The 20571-nt window shown below is 44.9% G+C and overlaps 1 protein-coding gene across 1 annotated transcript; it reads right to left on the reverse strand.

Moving 5' to 3' along the window:
- Positions 1 to 920: 920 nt before the first annotated feature.
- Positions 921 to 20506, reverse strand: TPGS2 (tubulin polyglutamylase complex subunit 2). Its single transcript, XM_056542791.1, has 8 exons — positions 20370 to 20506; positions 20102 to 20177; positions 17609 to 17688; positions 17173 to 17260; positions 14556 to 14687; positions 11647 to 11751; positions 9662 to 9825; positions 921 to 1300 (listed from the first exon to the last, which is right to left on the reverse strand). The coding sequence occupies exons 2-8, from the start codon at positions 20169 to 20171 to the stop codon at positions 1082 to 1084; spliced, it is 858 nt and encodes a 285-aa protein (XP_056398766.1). The 5' UTR covers positions 20172 to 20177; positions 20370 to 20506; the 3' UTR covers positions 921 to 1081.
- Between the last annotated feature and the right edge of the window lie 65 nt (positions 20507 to 20571).

Consider the following 20571-nt stretch of genomic DNA (forward strand, 5'->3'; position numbering starts at 1 on the left):
GCTCATATCATGACGCGCTACAAGCTAGCTATCCAACTGAAGAGCTGCTGTAGAGCAAACTGCTGCAAAAGTTCCTGCTGGCTATGATAGAAAGCAGTCAGATTGTAGAGGCATGGGGTTATGTAGCTGCAGACTGGACAGTGTCCATGCTGGTAACTGTTCAACACCAGGAGTCTCTACAATGGGCAGATGATCAGCAGAACCGGACCATGGATGAAGGCAGCCTGGTCTGATGAATGAAGTTTTATATCAAATGTACAGAACCCAGGATGCACTATGGGAAGAAGACAATCCGGTGGAGGCAGCAGGATGCTCCGGGCAATGTTCTGCCCATGGGTCCTGGCATTGTGTGAATGTTAGTGTGACACGTACTACCTACGAAACCACTGTACAGACAAAGCCCCCCCCCCCCTCTTGGCAGTGAGATCCAATGGCCTCTTTCAGCCATATAATGACCCCAGCCACACTGCAGGCATTATTTAGGAATGAGGAACATGCCTAAGAGAACAAGATGGCCTCCATATTACCCAGATCTCAATCTAATTGATCATCTGTGGTATGTACTGGAGAAACAAGTCCAATCCACAGAGGCCGCATCTCACAACTTTCAGGATCGGCTGCTGACATCTTGGTGCAGAAAGTACAAGAACCTTCACAGGTTTTGGGGAGTGCAGGCCTCCATTGGTCAGAGCTGTTTTGGTGACAGATGGGAAACCTACACAATTTTGGTCAGGAGGCTGAGCAATGTATAAATCAGGTATCTTTACCAGTGTTTCCCAACCAGGGTGCCTCCAGCTGTTACAAAGCTAAAACTCTCAGCATGCCCAGACAGCCAATGTCCGGGCATGCTGGGAGTTGTACTTTTGCAACAGCTGGAGGAACCCTGGTAGGGACAGCACTGGCCTATACATTCCATGCTATCATCTGATCCTAGGCACAGAATGAAAAGCTGCATTTATTTTAGGGTGTCTTAAAATAAATTAATTAATTAAAAAAAAAAGCTACAATTTACATCCAATAGGCACAATGTTTGTCCATGTTTATAAATAAATATGATAGGAATAGAAGATAAAAGATGCAGTCACTTCCGTGGCACACCAGGCTGCTCAGGTTTTTTGGAGGAAGGAGGGGGGTTCTTCTGGTAGCCTGCGGGTGGTCCCGGGAGTTTCTTCTTGATTATGGGGGTTTTGTTTTTGCCCTTGAAAATCTTGTTTGGGTCCAGTTTGTTGATGAAAGACTCTGGATCCTCGGACAGCTGCAGCGGGCTGAAGGTGATGGGTTTGTACATGTTCATCCATTGCTGTCAGAAGAACGCACAGGTTAGTATATATGTATGTATACAGTGACCCCACCAGCAGAATAGTGAGTGCCGCTCTGGAGTGTAATACAGGATATAACTCAGGATCAGTACAGGATAAGTAATGTAATATATGTACACAGTGACCTCACCAGCAGAATAGTGAGTACAGCTCTGTAGTATAATACAGGATATAACTCAGGATCAGTACAGGATAAGTAATGTAATGTATGTACACAGTGACCCCACCAGCAGAATAGTGAGTACAGCTCTGGAGTATAATACAGGATATAACTCAGGATCAGTACAGGGTAAGTAATGTTATGTATGTATGTATGTATGTATGTACACAGTGACCTCACCAGCAGAATAGTGAGTACAGCTCTGGAGTATAATACAGGATATAACTCAGGATCACTACAGGATAAGTAATGTAATGTATGTACACAGTGACCCCACCAGCAGAATAGTGAGTACAGCTCTGGAGTATAATACAGGATATAACTCAGGATCAGTACAGGGTAAGTAATGTTATGTATGTATGTATGTATGTATGTACACAGTGACCTCACCAGCAGAATAGTGAGTACAGCTCTGGAGTATAATACAGGATATAACTCAGGATAAGTAATGTAATGTATGTACACAGTGACCCCTCCAGCAGAATAGTGAGTACAGCTCTGGAGTGCAATACAGGATATAACTCAGGATCAGTACAGGAAAAGTATAGTAATGCATGCAATGCAAGTGACTAAATTCATGTAGTATAGTAAATTGTACACAGTGTTCAAAGCCTTTAACCCCTTCCTGCTATGGGACCTATGCACTCTGGGACAGATGCATACGTCCCCGCGATCTCCTGCGCTGCCGCGGGCAGTTCAGGAGATCGCCGGCAGAACCCGGCTGTCAATCACGGCCAGGTACCCCGCCGCAGCTGCCGGGGCCACGATCGCACTGGTCCCGAAAGCATTAACCCCATAGATGCAGTGATTAATCCTGATCAAGGCATCTATGGTGTTGACAAGGGGAGGGTGCTCCCCCCGTTCCCCAATGGTGGTGCCGCGATACGATGGTGGGTCACTGTTGCTATGGCAGCAGGAGTTCGCATGATGACCTCCTGTCTGCCAGCTACAGAAGCCTGTGAGATCCAGCCACAGGATTGCACAGGCTGCAGGCGATCAGGCTATACTGATAACCTGTAAAAAGTTAAAAAAATAAATAAATAAGTTCAAATAAGTATTAACCCTTAAGGACCATGCCCATGTTCACCTTAAGGAGCAGATCATTTTTTGCACATCTGAACACTGTCATTTTAAGCATTAATAACTCTGGAATGCTTTTACTTTTCATTCTGATTCAGAGACTTTTTTCTCGTGACATATTCTACTTTATGTCAGTGGTAAATTTTGGTCAATACTTGCCTCATTTATTGGTGGAAAATTCCAAAATTTTATGAAAAATGTGATAATTTTTTACTTTGAAACTCTCTGCTTATAAAGGAAAATGGATATCTCAAATAAATTAAATATTGATTCAAATACACAATGACCCAGATTTATCAAACTTTGTGAGAGAAAAAATTTAATGATTTCCCACAGCAGCCAATTACAGCTTAGGTTTCACTTTACCAGAGCTTGTTAGCTGAGCTGTGATTGGTTGCTGTGGGAAAATCTCTCCATTTTTTTTCTCGCACACAGTTTGATAAATCTGGGCCAATATGTCTATTTTATGTTTGCATCATAAAGTTGACATGTTTTGGAAGACATCAGAGGGCTTCAAAGTTCAGCAGCAATTCTTCAGGGACTAGTTCAGTTTTGAAGTGGATATTAGAACTACCCATAAATGGCCCCATTACAAAAACTGCACCCCTCAAAGTATACAAAATGACATTCAGAAAGTTTTTTTTAACCCTTTAGGTGTTTCTCAGGAATTGCATCAAAGTGAAGGAGAAAATTCAAAATCTTCATTTTTTACACTTGAATTTTCTTGTAGACCAAGTTTTTCAAATTTTACATGGGGTAAAAGGAGAAAGAGACCCCCAAAATTTGTAACCCAATTTCTCTCGAGTAAGGAAATACATCATATGTGGATGTAAAGTGCTCTGTGGGTGCACTAGAGGGCTCAGAAGAGAAGGAGCGACAATGGGATTTTGGAGAGTGAATTTTGCTGAAATGGTTTTTGGGGGGCATGTCACATTTAGGTAGCCCCTATGGTGCCAGAAAAGCAAAAAAAAAAAAAAAAAAAAAACACATGGCACACTATATGGGAAACTACACCCCTAAAGACACGTAACAAGGGGTCCAGTGAGCCTTAACACCCCACAGGTGTTGGACGACTTTTCGGTAAAGTCGGACGTGTAAATGAAATAATTTTTTACACTAAAATGCATTTTTTTCCCCCCAAATTTTCCATTTTTACAAGAGGTAATAGGAGAAAATGCCCCCCCAAAATCTGTAATCCCATTTCTTCTGAGTATGGAAATACCCCATGTGTGGACGTAAAGTGCTCTGCAGGAGGACTACAATCCTCAGAAGAGAAGGAGTGCCAATGAGCATTTTGAAAGCAAATTTTGCAGAAGAGTAAAAAAAAATAAAAAATTTTATTAAAATAAACACCTTTCAAGGCACACTATTTTGGAAACTACACTCCTGGGAGGAAGGAGTGCCATTGAGCTTTTGGAGAGAGAATTTGTTTGGAATGGAGGTCGGGGGCCATGTGCGTTTACAAAGCCCCCGTGGTGCCAGAATAGTGGACCCCCCCCCCCACATGTGACCCCATTTTGGAAACTACACCCCTCACAGAATTTAATAAGGGGTGAAGTAAGCATTTACACACCTCACGTTTGACAGATCTTTGGAACAGTGGGCTGTGCAAATGAAAAATTTTATTTTTCATTTTCACAGGCCACTGTTACAAAAATTTTGTCAGACACCTGTGGGGTGTAAATGTTTACTGTACCCCCTATTACATTCTGTGAGGGGTGTAGTTTCAAAAATGGGGTCACATGTGGAGGGGGGGTCCACTATTCTGGCACCATGGGAGCTTTGTAAACACACATGGCCTTCAATTTCAGACACATTTTCTCTCCAAAAGCCCAATGAAGTTCCTTCTCTTCTGAGCATTGTAGTTCGCCCGCAGAGCACTTTACATCCACATATGGGGTATTTTCACACTCAGAAGAAATGGGGCTAAAAATTTTGGGGGGATTTTTTTTTTGCTATTTTCCCTTGAGAAAATGACACATGTAGGGTAACACCAGCATTTTCACATTCAAATTTTACGAAAATTCGTCAAACACCTGTGGGGTGTTAAGGCTCACTATACTCCTTGTTACGTTCCGTGAGGGATGTAGTTTCCAAAAATAGGGTCACACGTGGGTATTTATTTTTTTCAGAACCGCTGTAAAATCAGCCACCTCAAATGTACATAGGGCGCTCTAACTCCTGAACTTTGTTGTGCGTCCGAGCATTTTACATCCACATATGGGGTATTTCCATACTCAGGAGAAATTGGGTTACAAATTTTGAGGGTCTTTTGTTTTTTCCTTTTACCTCTTGTGAAAAACATACCTCTTGTGAAAAACATCCTAGTGTAGATCCCTACCTTTTCATAATGGGTAAAAGGAGAAAAAGCCCCCCAAAACGTGTTAGGCAATTTCTCCCGAGTACTGAAATACCCCATATGTGGCCCTAAACTGTTGCCTTAAAATATGATAGGGCTCCAAAGTGAGAGAGCACCATGCGCATTTGGGGCCTAAATTAGGTATTTGCATAGGGACGTACTTTAAAATTACCCTACGGCAGTGTTTCCCAAACAGGGTGCCTCCAGCTGTTACTGGGAGTTGTTGTTTTGCAACAGCTGGAGGCTCCGTTTTGGAAACAGTGCCGTATGAGACACTTTTTATTTTGTGTAGTGTAGTGTTTTACGGTACATTCACATAGGCGGGGGTTTACAGCGAGTTTCCTGCTGGGAGTTTGAGCTGCAGCAGAAAATTTGCCACAGGTGAAACTTGCAGTGGGAAACTCACTGTAAACCCCCACCCGTGTGAATGTACCCTGTACGGAGGAGAGGCAAAAGTACAACTTTCAGCATGCCCTTTAGCTGTCCGTGCATGCTGGGAGTTGCAGTTGCAGCAACAGCAGGAGCAAAACACAGAGTTTGTTACTAAACTACAACTCCCAACATGTACGGTCTGTCAGTGCATGCTGGGAGTTGTAGTTCGCAACAGCTGGAGGCACACTGGTTGCGAAACACTGAGTTTGGTAACAAACTCTGTATTTTACAACCAGCGTGCCTTCAGCTGTTGCAAAACTACAACTCTCAGCATGCATTCCCAGCCGAAGAGCATGTTGGGAGCTGTAGTTATGCAACAGCTGGAGGCACACTATAACATCTCCCAGCATGCCCATTGGCTGTCCGTGCATGCTGCGAGTTGCAGTTATGCAACAACTGGAGGCACACTTTCATAGAAAAAATGTGCCTCCAGCTGTTGCATATCTACAAGTCCCAGCATGCTCAAACAGCCAAAGGCATGCTGGGAGTTGTAGTTTTGCCACCAGCTGTTGAAAAACTACAAATCCCAGCATGCCCTTTGGCAGTGCATAATGGGAGTTGTTGCTTACCAACAGCAGGAGGTGAACAACTCACCTCCTGCTGTATCCTGCCGCCACCACAGAGGACCCTGCGGCCGCCGCCCTCAGTCCTCTGCCGACGACTCCAGGGACCATTCACTTCGATGCCAGGGACCCCCGCTAGGGATCGACCGATATCGTTTTTTTAGGGCCGATACCGATTATCGGTGGAGGTTAGGGCCGATAGCTTATACCGATATTCCGGTATAAGTTATCGGCTATTTATCCCCCCGCGACACCGCTGCAGATCATTGATTTAAAGCGGGCGCTTTAAATCAATGCACTGCAGTGGCTTTTGCGGTGCCATAGGCTGCCGCCGCCACCCGCTTCTCTCCCCCTGCCTGTCCGGGGGTCCTGAGACCTATCACCGCCACCGCTCCCCCCCCCCCCCCCCGCCACGCCACGTCTCGCCTAGGGGTACCTCCAGCTGTTGCAAAACTACTACTCCCAGCATGCACGGACAGCCGTTGGCTGTCCGGGCACGCTGGGAGTTGTAGTTTTGCAACAGCTGGAGGGCCTCAACAGCTGGAGGGCCTACTGTAGGTATAGTACATTATACAGACCCCTGTCCTTCCCAGAACCGACTCACCTTCCCAGTTGCTGCAGGGACCGTCCGGGGAGGGTGGTCCGGGCCATCCATCCTTCCTGTAGTGTCCGGCGGCATTCCGGGTGGAGGGTGAACCGGTCCGTGCTGTCCTTCTTCTCCGGGGGTCCTCATCTCCACTCCGGGCAGGCTTCGACCTAGTAAGGCTGCATAGACGCCGCTGCGCAGCGACGCACCTGACGTCACGGCGTAGCGGCGTCTATGCAGCGTACTAGGCCGGAGCCTGTCCGGAGTGGAGAAGAGGACCCCCGGAGAAGGACAGCCCGGACCGGTTCACCCTCCACCCAGAATGCTGCCGGACACTACACGAAGGATGGATGGCCCGGACCACCCCCATTACGGGTAAGTTTAATTTTTTTTTATTGACTCGGAGGGTGGGGGAGGGGCCCGACCGGTATAGCGGTATGGGCAAAAATCCATACTGTGGGAGAAAAAAAAAAACGGTATCCAGTTCATAACGGTATACCGCCCAGCACTACAGTGGGGGGTGCGACGCGGTGCGGTGGGTCGGGGGCCGCCGCGGTGCGGTGGGGGTGGTGCGGGGCATTATCGGCAAGGTAATTGCCGATACCGATAATGCCCAAAATCGTGATTATCGGCCGATAATATCGTCCATACCGATAATCGCTCGATCCCTAACCCCCGCCTGCCCTGATGGACAGGTAAGGGACCCCCGACTTGCCCGATCACCTCCCAGCAGGCTCGGTGATTGATTGGTCGTCCAGATCAGGCGATCGTAAGGTGGCACCCGTGCCAACTCACTCCTGCTGGTAAAGGGTGATAGGTGGCATCTTGGACGCCACCTATTAACCTTTTTTTCTGGGTCACCGGAGACCCGATTGACCTGGAATCGCAGCTAATCGCTGGTCTGAATTGACCGACAATCACCGACGTGGGGGGGGAGGGGGTCTCAGGACCCCATAGGGGTTTGCACGGGGTGGCCTGCTAAACAATTTCAGCAGGCATCCCGGTCCGGTCCCGCTCAGCGAGCGGCGGGGACAGGATTTCCCACGGGCGTACAGGTATGCCCTGGGTTCTTAAGTGGTTAAGTATAAAAGAATTAATTTAAAAAATGCCCCTTTCCCAATAAAAGCCATGTATTATCATAAAAAAAACACAAATCGTATACATACTAGGTATTGCCAAGTCCGTAATGACGTGTACTATAAAGCTATAATGTAAATGATCCCACACGGTGAACGCTATAACAAAAAATAAAGAAATAAAAAAGCCCTCATTCAACGACTTCAGACGGAAAAAAAAGTTACGGCTGTCGGAACATGATAACACAAAAAAAGGGGAAAAAAAAAAAATGTACTCGGGAAAAGAACATAAAAAAGCCATATAAACTTGGTATCACCATAATCATACCGACCCACAGAATTAATGTAACAACACTTTTACCGCACAGTGAACACCATAAATAAAAAACAAAAATGCCAGAAATTTTCCAGTTTTTCACAATATTATTCTAAAGTTATTACCATTTAACCCCTTAACGACAATGGACGTAAATGTACGTCCTGGTTTGGCGGTACTTCGCACACCAGGACGTACATTTACGTCCTGTGTATGACCGCGAGCATCGAGGCGGGGCTCACGTCATACATGGCCAGTAATGGCTGACATCTGATCGCGGATGTCCGCCATTAACCCCTCAGATGCCGTGATCAGTACAGATCACGGCATCTGCGGCAATGCGCACATTAAAATAGATGATCGGACCGCCCACATCGCTGTCGCAGTGATCCGATCATCTGTAATGGCGGACGGAGGTCCCCTCACCTGCCTCAGTCTGTCTCCCGGTGTCTCCTGCTCTGGTCTGAGATCGAGCAGACCAGAGCAGAAGATAGCCGAAAATACTGATCAGTGCTATGTCCAATGCATAGCGCTGAACAGTTTTAGCAATCAAATGATTGCTATAGATAGTCCCCTATGGGGACATAAGTGTAAAAAAAAAAAAAGTTGAAAAATTAAAAAATCCCCTCCCCCATTAAAAAAGAAAATTGTACGTTTTTCCCATATTACCCCAAAAAGCGTAAAGATTTTTTTTTATAAACATATTTGGTATCGCTGCACGCGTAAATGTCCGAACTATCAAAATATTATGTTAATGATCCCGTACGATGAACGGTGTAAACGTACAAAATAGAAAAATTGTCCAAAAATGCTGCTTTTTGTGTCACATTTCATTCCCAAAAAAATCATAAAAAATGATCTAATATTTTATATATGCAAATGGGGTATCGATAAAAAGTACACATGACGGCGCAAACAATGAGCCCTCATACCGCCCTATATACAGAAAAATGAAAAAGTTAATGGTGGTCAAAATAGGGCGATTTTAGATTACTAATTTTGTACAAAAAGTTTTAGATTTTTTTAAAGCGGTACAAAAATATAAAAGTATTTAGCCATGGGTATCATTATAATCGTATTTACCCACAGAATAAAGAACACATTTCATTTTTGTGGTAAATTGTACAGTGTGAAAACGAAAGCCTCCAAAATGTGCAAAATTGGGGTTTTCATTAAAATTTCCTCCCTAAAAAAAATTTTTTTTTGGGTTCGCCGTACATTTTATGGTAAAATGAGGGGTTTTATTACAAAGTACATTTGGTCACGCAAAAAACAAGCCCTTATATGGGTCTGTAGATGAAAATATAAAAGAGTTATGGATTTTAGAAGGAGAGGAGGAAAAAAACGAAAACGCTAAAATAAAATTGGCCTGGTCCTTAAGGTCAAAATGGACTTGGTCCTTAAGGGGTTAAAGAGACACAGGTTAAATAAAAAATAAAATAAAAAAGTGCCTGGTCATTTAGGTAAAAATGGGTCCGTCCTTAAAAGGGGTACTCCGCTGCTCAGCATTTGGAACAAACTGTTCCAAACGCTGGAGCCGGGAGCTTGTGACATCATAGCCCTGCCCCCTCGTGATGTCCCGCCCCACCCCCTCAATGCAAGTCTATGGGAGGGGACGTGATGGCACGAGGGGGCGGGGCTATGATGTCACAAGCTCCTGGAGTCGGCTCCAGTGCTCGGAACAGTTTGTTCCAACGCTGAACAGTGGAGCACCCCTTTAAGGGGTTTAAACAAAATAACTACACAGTGATATGAGCAGTGATTACAGACCTTGGCCTGTGGACTCAGCCCATAGCTGGTGAAGGAGTACTGCCACTGTGGTAGTCCCAGGTGACACAGAAGTATCCGGTAATAAGCTGTAAATGTGTCTGTAAGGAAATGCCAGTAGAGAGCACGGTCCAGAAACCAGATTGTAGGTTCAGAAGGCTTCTCGTCTGATGGAATAAAACACATTTAGGTCCAAATAATACAGAACTTAACATCACAATAGTGCTATCATAAACAGGATTACTAGGACTCTCATTAATAGAAGTTACCGGCTACAGAGAGCAATGCGGAGATTTACTAATAATCATATTGTATTTATGTTCATAATATATCGCAGATCACAATTCATTCTATGCGGCATTTAAGCGATACAAGGAATTGCACGCACTGCCCTTTTTTCCTTTTGCTCTAGGAATGGGTGGTGGGTACAACCCTGCAATGTTTGAAGTTACCACCACCATGTGATCTGGTTTAATGTATGCCTCTGACACTTAAGTTGTTTGAGATCATATTTAATGGAGATCCGCCATTCAACGCAAGCATTGTATTACTGCTTGTGATATATGTATTATGAATTGTACCAGATCTACATAAATTACAAAACCACAGACCAAAATTCACACTATGCGATAAGGGAGCGACACAGGAATACTGCACGCACAGCCCTTATTGCTTTTCTCCAGGAAGTGTCTTTGGGTGCAACTCTGTAACATTCAGAATTACCATCACCTGTGATCTGGAGTTCACGTCTTGTTTTGGGAAGCCAGGAAGTGGACTTACAACAATGCGTGTTTTCCACATGTACGTTGGTATATAAGCTCCCTTGTTACTTGGTATCTTTGCCATGATTAAGAGCTTAGGCTCGAAACGCGTTGGTGCTTCACTCCTATGTTTTAGAGCGACGTGTCACTTTCCGTTTTTTTACTGAAAGATCCTATTTTTAATATGTAGAATTAAACACTAAGTTTTATCGGACCTTTTCCACTGGGAGCTGGACCCTTCCCTTTCTGCATGTCCTGATATGGATGTCTACAGTCTACACGTGTGGATTTAAAGGGGTACTCCGCTGCCCTGCTTCGGAAGCTCCACTCCCCAGCGTCTGGAAGTTTATTGTTCCAAACGCTGCGTGCGGGCTTCCGTATTCAGGGCTGCCCCTCGTGACGTCACGCCCGCCCCTGCCGTCGCGCCTGCTTCCCATAGACTTTCGTTGAGGAGGCGGGCGTGACGTCACGAGGGGCGGCCCTGAACACGGAAGCCCGCACGCAGCGTTCAGAACAATAAACTTCCAGACGCTGGGGAGTGGAGTACCCCTTTAAATGTATCCCCAGCACAAATAACTGACTAGGACAGTGTTTTCCAAAAACTGCAACTCCCAGCATGCCTGGAGAGCAATGGGTTGGAGCAGAGTTTCCTAACCAGTATGCCTCTAGCTGTTGCAAAACTACAACTCCCAACATGCCCGGACAGCCATTTGCTTACATAAATGATTGCTCAGGGCAGTGTTTTTTAACCAGGGTGTCTTCTGCTGTAGCAAAACTACAACTCCCAGCATGCCCTAACAGCTGAAGGCTTATATTAGGGATTCCTCAGGGCAGTGTTTCACAACCAGGGTGCCTCCAGTTGTTGCACAGCTGCAACTCCCAGCATTTTGGCTGTCCAGGCATGCTGGGAATTGTAGTTTTGTAGTTAGATTGGTTTCAGGGATAAATATCTGATTGATGCTCTTCACAACCTACTTGGCTGAAATGACACAAGCAGTCATATAGATCAGCGTTTCTCAACCAGGAAGAATCCAGCTATTGCAAAACTACAACTCTCAGCATGCCCAGACAGCCAAAGGCTGTCCAGGCATGCTGAGAGTTGTCGTTTTGCAACAGCTGAAGGCACACTCGTTGGGAAACCCTGTTCTAAAGACAAAACAATTCATTCGAGCCCCATGGGTATCAGGTTCTTTGTTATGTAACCCCCAATATGAAGCGTCAGCCAACCTGGTTTATGTTTCTTGTAAACAAGACAAACTTTCCCGATTCCATTGCATGGATCCAGTTCAAAAATCACATTCCTGGAATCAAAGTGTGGCTTTTCTTGGAGTCCTTGAAGGAGATATGAGAAGAATAAGAACACAATAAATGGCTAATAATGGCAACACTGAAAAGGTCAGCAGCAGTGTGGGGTAAGAATGGAAGGAGCATTTGACGCAAGAAGACTCTGCCCTAAATCCATTTGACCTGCAATGTACTTTTACATCGTAGTGGTCTACAACCTAGGCTTTCAATATGTGGTACGTGTACCCGAAGTGGAGCATGCCAGGTCTCTTGGGGGTAGTCAGCACAGTGTAAAATCATAGTTTTGGTGGTACTTGATGTCATTTGTTTGAATAAGGCTGGGGCACACATGACTTTTCAATCGGGGCAATGGAATAAAATCACTGCGAAGTATAGGCAAACAACCATTTCTTCATGGAAAAGTGGGAAAAAGTGAATCACAGAGGTCAATGAATCTACTACGGTTATAGTTAGTAAGGGGTTAATGACACCTCAAACCCTATACCTTCCTGAAACTCACTTTTCTGTGCTTAAGCAGCAAATATTTAAAGGGAACGATCATATTTGCACCTGGATGACATGAGGCATAAATGTCCGCCCTTACCGCTTGGGACTTAACAAACCAGGGCGTACAAGTATGCCCATGAGTGTTAAATGACTATTAAGCTAGCACAGTATCTCAGCTTGCTTCATAAGCAGTAGAGGTGCTGGTTAGCTCAGGGGGCTCATCGGACCCCCGCAACGTGATCGTGGAGGTCTGATGAGCTAAAATGGTGAAGGATGGTCCCCGGATTGCAGATTCCTTGATGTAGCCTGGCTTATCCAGGCTGTATCGGTGCAGCACTGACCACACTGTACAATGCTATGCAAAAGGCACAGCATTATACTAAATGTAATCTAATGATTACATCTAATAGTCCTCTATGGGAACTTAAAAAGTGTAAAAGAAAAAAAAAAATTAATTATATAATAGCCCCTCCCCTGATAAAATAAAAACACCATTCTTTTCCACACCCCTCCCTGAAAAAAAACTAAAGCTAAAAATAATAAGCATATTTGGTATCACTGCATGCGTAATGGTCCAAACTGTTAATGTGTTCACGATCCAGCAGGGTAAAAGGAGTAAGTAATACCAGAAATGCAGATTTTTGGGCACATCATATATCAGAAAAGAAAATGAATAAAAAAGTGACCAAAAACTGCCATCAAAGCAAAAATAACAATAAAAAAAAAAAAAAAAAAAAAAAAAAAAAAAAACTAAAAAGGAGAACCATGGAGAAAAAAAATAAATAAAAAAGCCTCATACAGCCCCATATACGGAAACATAAGGGACAAAGGTACCAAGAACTCTAAAGGACTTCATCCAAATTGGAGACATACGAACAGTGTCACATCATGAGAAGTCATATCCTAGTGTTCTACTTGCCAGGTGCCATACTGCATCACTGCTTAGCTACGTGATTAATGATGCCTGGAGTGCGACATATGGGAACCTGTCATATCCATCATGCTGCCTGAACCACAAGTCATTGGGGTGGCCCCTGTGGCTTCTCCCCACCCCTCAGGCCTTAATCGATAGGTCTCTCCCTATACCCCCAACTTTAAAGCATACACAAAAAAAAAAATAAAAAATAAAAATAAAAACTGTTATATGTTGCTCAGAATCTCATCCTGATCATGTACATATAATTTTTATGTGTCTATGACCTATATTTCTCTCAGAATTAGCTTTAGTTCTGACATTAATGTTGTCGACCAGAAGCAGGGGGGCGGGTCCCTTTCTTCTCCTCAGGTGATAACCACTCCCCCTCCTCCTCCTCCCTCACTCTCCTCAGTCACTGGTCTCAGAAGTGAGCATCCATCTGTAACCCTTTCCTTTCTTGTTTTATGCTATATACACACAGTGCCCATACAGCTTTTACAAAACTACAGCTCCCAGCATGCCCACACATCCTTTGAGTTGTAGTTTTACATCAGCTGGAGGCATATGATTGGTAAAACTCAGATTTACAGCAGTGTTGCTGCAGGCTGTGTTCTTCCTAATATTTCAAAACTACAACTCCCAGCATGCCCACACATCATTTGGCTATGCAGGCATGCTGGGAGTTGTAGTTTTGCAACAGCTGGAGGCATAGGATTGTAGTTCCCCTGTATTAGATACAAACACACACACTCACATTGACTTCATTTATTCATACACATGCACTTTACCTAGACAACACAGATTTACACACATACATATATATCCACACACATTATATATATATATATATATATATATATATATATATATATATATATATATTATACACATATATACACACACATCCAGGGACACTTACTTTTTAAATAAAAAATCCTCCATTAAGTCCCCATCTTCAGTCCCCAGCTTCTTTCATTATCTGCTCACAGGCAGCAGTGTACTCCCGCCCCTCCCCCCTTGTCCTCACACAGACAGTGAGGGAGCCGACCACAGCAGCTTTAGATCTGCAGACCTGTCAATCATGAAGTGGGTCCATGACGTAGGTGATGACGAGTGGACACAGTCAGGCTGGTATGTATCCCAGAAGGCAGGGAAGCAGTTTTTTGACTGGCTTCTTCGGTATGAAATACTGAAATTTTTTCATGAAAGCAATTGCAAAACCTATTGGTTTTGCATGCTTTACAAACAGATGAATTTTTTTTATATCTGACCATGCCCATTTAATCTATAAACCAAAGCTGGTAGGGCAGGGAGAATCTGCTGGGGACCGCCAAGATGACTAGTGGTTTGGGCAGCATAAATAGGGTGACAGGTTTCCGTTTATAGAAGATCGATGTAAAGCTCTGGGGGGGGGGTTGATAGTTTGTACCTTCCTCGTCTGAGTCATCCTCCAGGTCTGCAAGTGTTGGTGAGTTGGGCAGCAGGTAGGATGAGGAACCTCTCAGGGGAGTCAGATTGGAAATGCTATTGATTACCATAGAGCCGACCTGGACGGGGTTATCTGTCAGAGATAAAAGGAAACAGTATTAGTAACCAAAAAAAGCCTTGGTTTCTCCGCAATTGCATTAACAATTGCGTGGATGGTGATTCCCTGATGAGCCTGTATTAAATCAAACAGGTGAAACATGTTGGAATTGGTCACCATGTTATTTTGCTAAGAAACTTTACATGGATTATACTGTGTTATTCAACTGATGTGTCCTGTAGATTGTGACATATAAATGGTAGGGGTGTTTTTTCTCTACCTTTCCTACATTTTATCCTTCTTTTTCTTCCCTTTCTTAAAAAGGGGGGAGGGGGTATCGTAGAACGGATAAGAGCCTGCCCACACTGCAAACATTAAAGGAGTACTCCGGTGAAAAATGTTTATTTTATTTTTTTATGAACTGATGCCAGAAAGTTAAACAGATTTATAAATGACTTCTAGTAAAAAATCTTTACCCTTCCAGTACTTTTTAGCAGCTGTTTACTACAGAGGAAATTATTTTCTTTTTTAATTATTTTATTTTTTTTGTCTTGTCCACAGTGCTCTCTGCGGACACCTCTGTCCGTGTCAGGAACTGTCCAGAGCAGCATTGGTTTGCTATGGGGATTTTCTCCTGCTCTGGACAGTTCCTGACACGGACAGAGGTGTCAGCAGAGAGCATTGGGTCAAGATGAAAAAGAAATTTAAAAAGAAAAGAATTTCCTTTTTTGCATATAGCTTCTAAAAAGTACTGGAAGGGTAAAGATTTTTTAATAGAATCAATTTACAAATCTGTTTAACTTTCTGGCACCAGTTGATTTAAAAAAAAAAAAAAAAATCAACTGGAGTACCCCTTTAAGCTGGCGGAATTATGCTGAGGAATTCCACCTGCAGCAGAGACCGACACTTGCAGTCCAGGCGGAATGGATGTCCCCCCAAAGAATGAACATGCATTGCTGTCTGCATTGCCATCTATGAGATGATGAACATCCGCTCGGCCCTACCTACCTGCTGCAAACGGACATTTAGCTGGCGGAATGTCCACAGTGTGAACGAGCCCTAAGTCTTCAGGTTGGAGTTGTCAACCAGCTTTTTAAAACTGCAGCTAAGTCTTGTAAGGGTGCATCCACACCTCGATTTATGCCCGCACTGCACCTCATTCATTTCAATGGGCTGGACAAAGTCAGCTAGTGACTCTGGTCGACTCATTTTTGAACTGCATCAGTTTTTGTTGTCGGACTGAAATTGCTGGAAAAGCGGGTGCGGCGGCGGCGGCAGCAGCTTGTTTTTACATTCTCCTGTCGGATCTGGATGCTGTACCACTAAATCATGATGTGAATGCAGCCTAAGATAGGAATGCATGCCAGAGAAGAAATACGAGTGGCACCACCACTGGTATAGAAATAAAGATATTATCCACGGAACAGTAAAGGATACACTTGATGCGTAACAGATACAAACTTGTGTCCCGCGGTGGTGCTAGGATCAAAGAAGTGTAGATTCAAAATGTGCATTGAATAAAGAATAAACAGCAATCCTGCATTCACCGTCCAGGTACACTGTATCCGGCTCCTCTTACGGGTGTAGCATCCAATGGGCAGGTGTATCCAGCGTGGGGCGCTCAGAGGCAACTGCCGGTGATGTAAAGTATTTTCCAATCTGTGAAAAACACCATGCGCGAGTTTACGCTATTAGCGTACACTACGCTAATTGCGTAATGCCGCGCATGCGCAGTAGTTCTAGCGTAGGATCGCGCCTGCGCAGTGCGTGCCTGTGGATTTTTCATATCGCACATTCAAACTGCACTGTGGGTTAATTGTATTTTTTACTTCCGTGAGTTAATATATGCACACTGCACTGTGGGTTAATTGTATTTTTTACTTCCGTGAGTTAATATATGCACACTGCACTGTGGGTTAATTGTATTTTTTACTTCTGTGGGTTAATATATGCACACTGCACTGTGGGTTAATTGTATTTTTTACTTCTGTGGGTTAATATATGCACACTGCACTGTGGGTTAATTGTATTTTTTACTTCTGTGGGTTAATATATGCACACTGCACTGTGGGTTAATTGCAGTTTTCATTTCTGTGGCTCATTATAATTAAAATCATACCCTTTTTTCATTTTCATTTACTTTTATTTTTTAAATTAAGTTAACAGTTAATCTGTGGAAAACGACATACACATGCGCGATTAGCGTAGTGTACGTTAGGTCTCGCGTATGCGTATGGCGTTTTTCACAGATTGGAAAATACTTTACATCACCGGCGGTTTCACGCAAAGAGATTATGCGCTTCTTCCGGCCTACTGGAGACCGGAAGAAGCGCATAATCTCTTGGCGTGAAACCGCCGGCAGTCGTCTCTGAGCACCCCACGCTGGATACACCTGCCCATCGGATGCTATGCCCATAAGAGGAGCCGGATACAGTGTACCTGGACGGTGAGTGCAGGATTGCTCTTTATTCTTTATTCAATGCATCTACCACTGATAGGACAAACTGACAGGACAACTCACCATCCAGCTTCACTGACCAGGACATGTGGAAGCCATCGGTCATCAGATAGAAGTTCTTCAGATCTTCTGGTAATGTGCAGGAGTTTTTCTACACAAGGAAAGCAGCAGAAATTATAGACATAAAGCCTCCACAATGTGGTGCCGGGTGAGTGTTTTTAGTTCACTGACTGTAAAATAAAGATTATGGAGGACATGTCTGTAAGCAGCCCCTGTCGGACATGTTCCTCCACCCAGAGATAGAATGGAGGGGGCTGCATACGGACATTCTGAAGCATTGTACTACCAATACTGTGATCCCAAATTATAGCCCATAAGAATACATTGAATGCAGGAGCGCCCCTGGAGTGGTAGCCCTCGAGTTGTGACTTAAGAATTGTCCACGCTACACAGACACATGGTAACCAGTGTGTTATCACTCACGTATGATCTTACTCACCTGCTCCCAGGAGACCAACGTGTGGCGCTCTGCCGGGGGAATCTCCTCAATCTTTACCTCTGTCACCCCTGGAGATGATTCTGATAAATAAGAACATACATGACTACTATACATCAAAGTGGTGCACGAGCTAAAACAAATATGACTCTAAAACTATCATCTGTCTAATGTGCACAGTGGTTGCTTTAGATGGTTTGCGGATATATTAGCTACTAAGTATTTTCACGGCTGAAGTCAAATATGCGCCTTAGTTAAAAAAAAGTTGCATTTCGAAAATCTTGCTTGAACACCAAGTTATACCTAAAAGTGAAAAGCATTGATTGGGAGCATACCTATGACAAAAGTTGCACATTTTTAAGCAACCAAGTGCTGCTCTTGCCCATCTAGTGTTGAACAAACCATAGGAGTACATAGGATTTGGGGTTACTGTACCCTAATCACAAACCCTAACCAAATGTAACCCCAACCCTAACCCTATACACCTCCGCCCCTAAGTGTGTTTAGCACTAGGTGGGCAAGAACAGCCCTTTGAGCAGAATTGCTCTGCCATCGATTGCTTATGCCTGTGAGTGATGTCACATGAACAGAGCGCACAAGACCAACTCAACCCGTCACTGAAAGGTTCGGCCTTCTGAAAAACCAACACAACACCAGGCCATACACATTTCATGAAAGTCAACTAAACCTGACGATTTCTGTGGGATCAGCTGAACATCTAGGGGGAGATTTACGAAAACCTGTCCAGAGGAAAAGTTGCTGAGTTGCCCATAGCAACCAATCAGATCGCTTCTTTCCTATTTAACAAGGCCTCTGCAAAATGAAAAAAAAAAGCCATCTGATTGGTTGCCATGGGCAACTTTTCCTCTGGACAGGTTTTCGTAAATCTCCCCCCTAATGTTTATAATGGCCACATGATTGTCCCCGATGGCAGAAGTCAGGAGAGAGTAGTCAGGCACAAATCCTTGGAGGAGTCTGGCAGCAGTTTTCTTCCATGTATATATTTGTTTAGCTGAGTGTACATGTGTATGGGCAGGGGAGAGGGGGACATGTTGGCTCAAGGAGAGTCCCCCCCCCCCCCCCACTGGATATAAGCATATGCCACTTATCACCTATCTGAATTATCACCTATCGGCAAACTACCTATGAGGCAGGGTCCTATATACAGTGGGAAAAGTATGATAAACTATCTACCATATAGGGGGGCAAACTACAAACATGGGGATTTGGGGACAATCTACATACATGGGGGGGGGGGGTACCTACAGAAGGGGTCCTATATAGGGTGGACTGCCTACAGAAGGGGTCCTATATAGGGTGGACTGCCTACAGAAGGGGTCCTATATAGGGTGGACTGCCTACAGAAGGGGTCCTATATAGGGGGGGGGACTACCTACAGAAGGGGTCCGACTACCTACAGAAAGCGTCCTATATAGGGTGGACTGCCTACAGAAGGGGTCCTATATAGGGTGGACTGCCTACAGAAGGGGTCCTATATAGGGGGGGGGGGACTACCTACAGAAGGGGTCCGACTACCTACAGAAAGCATCCTATATAGGGTGGACTGCCTACAGAAGGGGTCCTATATAGGGGGGGGACTACCTACAGAAGGGGTCCGACTACCTACAGAAAGCGTCCTATATAGGGTGGACTGCCTACAGAAGGGGTCCTATATAGGGGGGGACTACCTACAGAAGGGGTCCTATATAGGGGGGGGGACACTACCTACAGAAAGGGTCCTATATAGGGGGGAACTGCCTATAGAAGGGGTCCTATATAGAGGGGGACTACCTACAGAAGGGGTCCTATATGGGGGGGGGGCAAACTACAAACATGGGGATTTGGGGGACAATCTACATACATGGGGGGGTACCTACAGAAGGGGTCCTATATAGGGGGGACTGCCTACAGAAGGGGTCCTATATAGGGGGGAGACTACCTACAGAAGGGGTCCTATATAGGGGGGCTACCTACAGAAGGGGTCCAATAAAGGGGGGCTACCTACAGAAGGGGTCCTATATAGGGGGGCTACCTACAGAAGGGGTCCTATATAGGGGGAGACTACCTACAGAAGGGGTCCTATATAGGGGGGAGACTACCTACAGAAGGGGTCCTATATAGGGGGGAGACTACCTACAGAAGGGGTCCTATATAGGGGGAGACTACCTACAGAAGGGGTCCTATATAGGGGGGAGACTACCTACAGAAGGGGTCCTATATAGGGGGAGACTACCTACAGAAGGGGTCCTATATAGGGGGAGACTACCTACAGAAGGGGTCCTATACAGGGGGGTCCTTTATACGGGGGGGGGGGGCAAACTGCCTACAAAAGGGGTCCTGGGGTGCAAGCTATAGGAGGGTCCTTACAGTAAGGATAAGATACAGGGCCTATTCTGAAAGAAGATCTCCACCGTGTAACAAGCCACACCCCTACAACAAGCCACACCCCTAATCATCAAAGCCTAAGTGTCCCCCCCAAACTCCACACCAGCGCACCCAGAATCTTGCTTATCCCCAGGGTGAACTTCTCCATGTGAGACGCCATGACGGCTTCGTTCTCTCCCATCTGGACCTATAGAGAAGCATAGGAAGCCATTAGTAGAAAAGTAGCTTCCCAACCAAGGTGCCTCCAGCTGTTGGAAAACTACAACTCCCAGCATGCCCGGGCATGCTGGGAGTTGTAGTTTTCCAACAGCTGGAGGCACCCTGGTTGGAAAACTCTAAATGTATGAGAGCATCCCCACCTAATATGTTCTATACATACCCCCGCTCTCCACACCCACCACAGTCCTCCTCTCCCGTAACCAGGATACACAACCCTAAGAGATGTAGCTGTCGCCTTGTCAGTTCTCCCTCAGCGTTGCATGCTGGGTAATGTAGTTTTGAAAACGATCAACCTGGATGGAATTAAGTGAAAACGAACTACCACTCCCAGGAAATATTGCGCCAGGGGTGTGACGTCACTA

This window comes from Hyla sarda, chromosome 1 (genome assembly GCF_029499605.1).
Source record: "Hyla sarda isolate aHylSar1 chromosome 1, aHylSar1.hap1, whole genome shotgun sequence".
Taxonomy (NCBI): Eukaryota; Metazoa; Chordata; class Amphibia; order Anura; family Hylidae; genus Hyla; species Hyla sarda.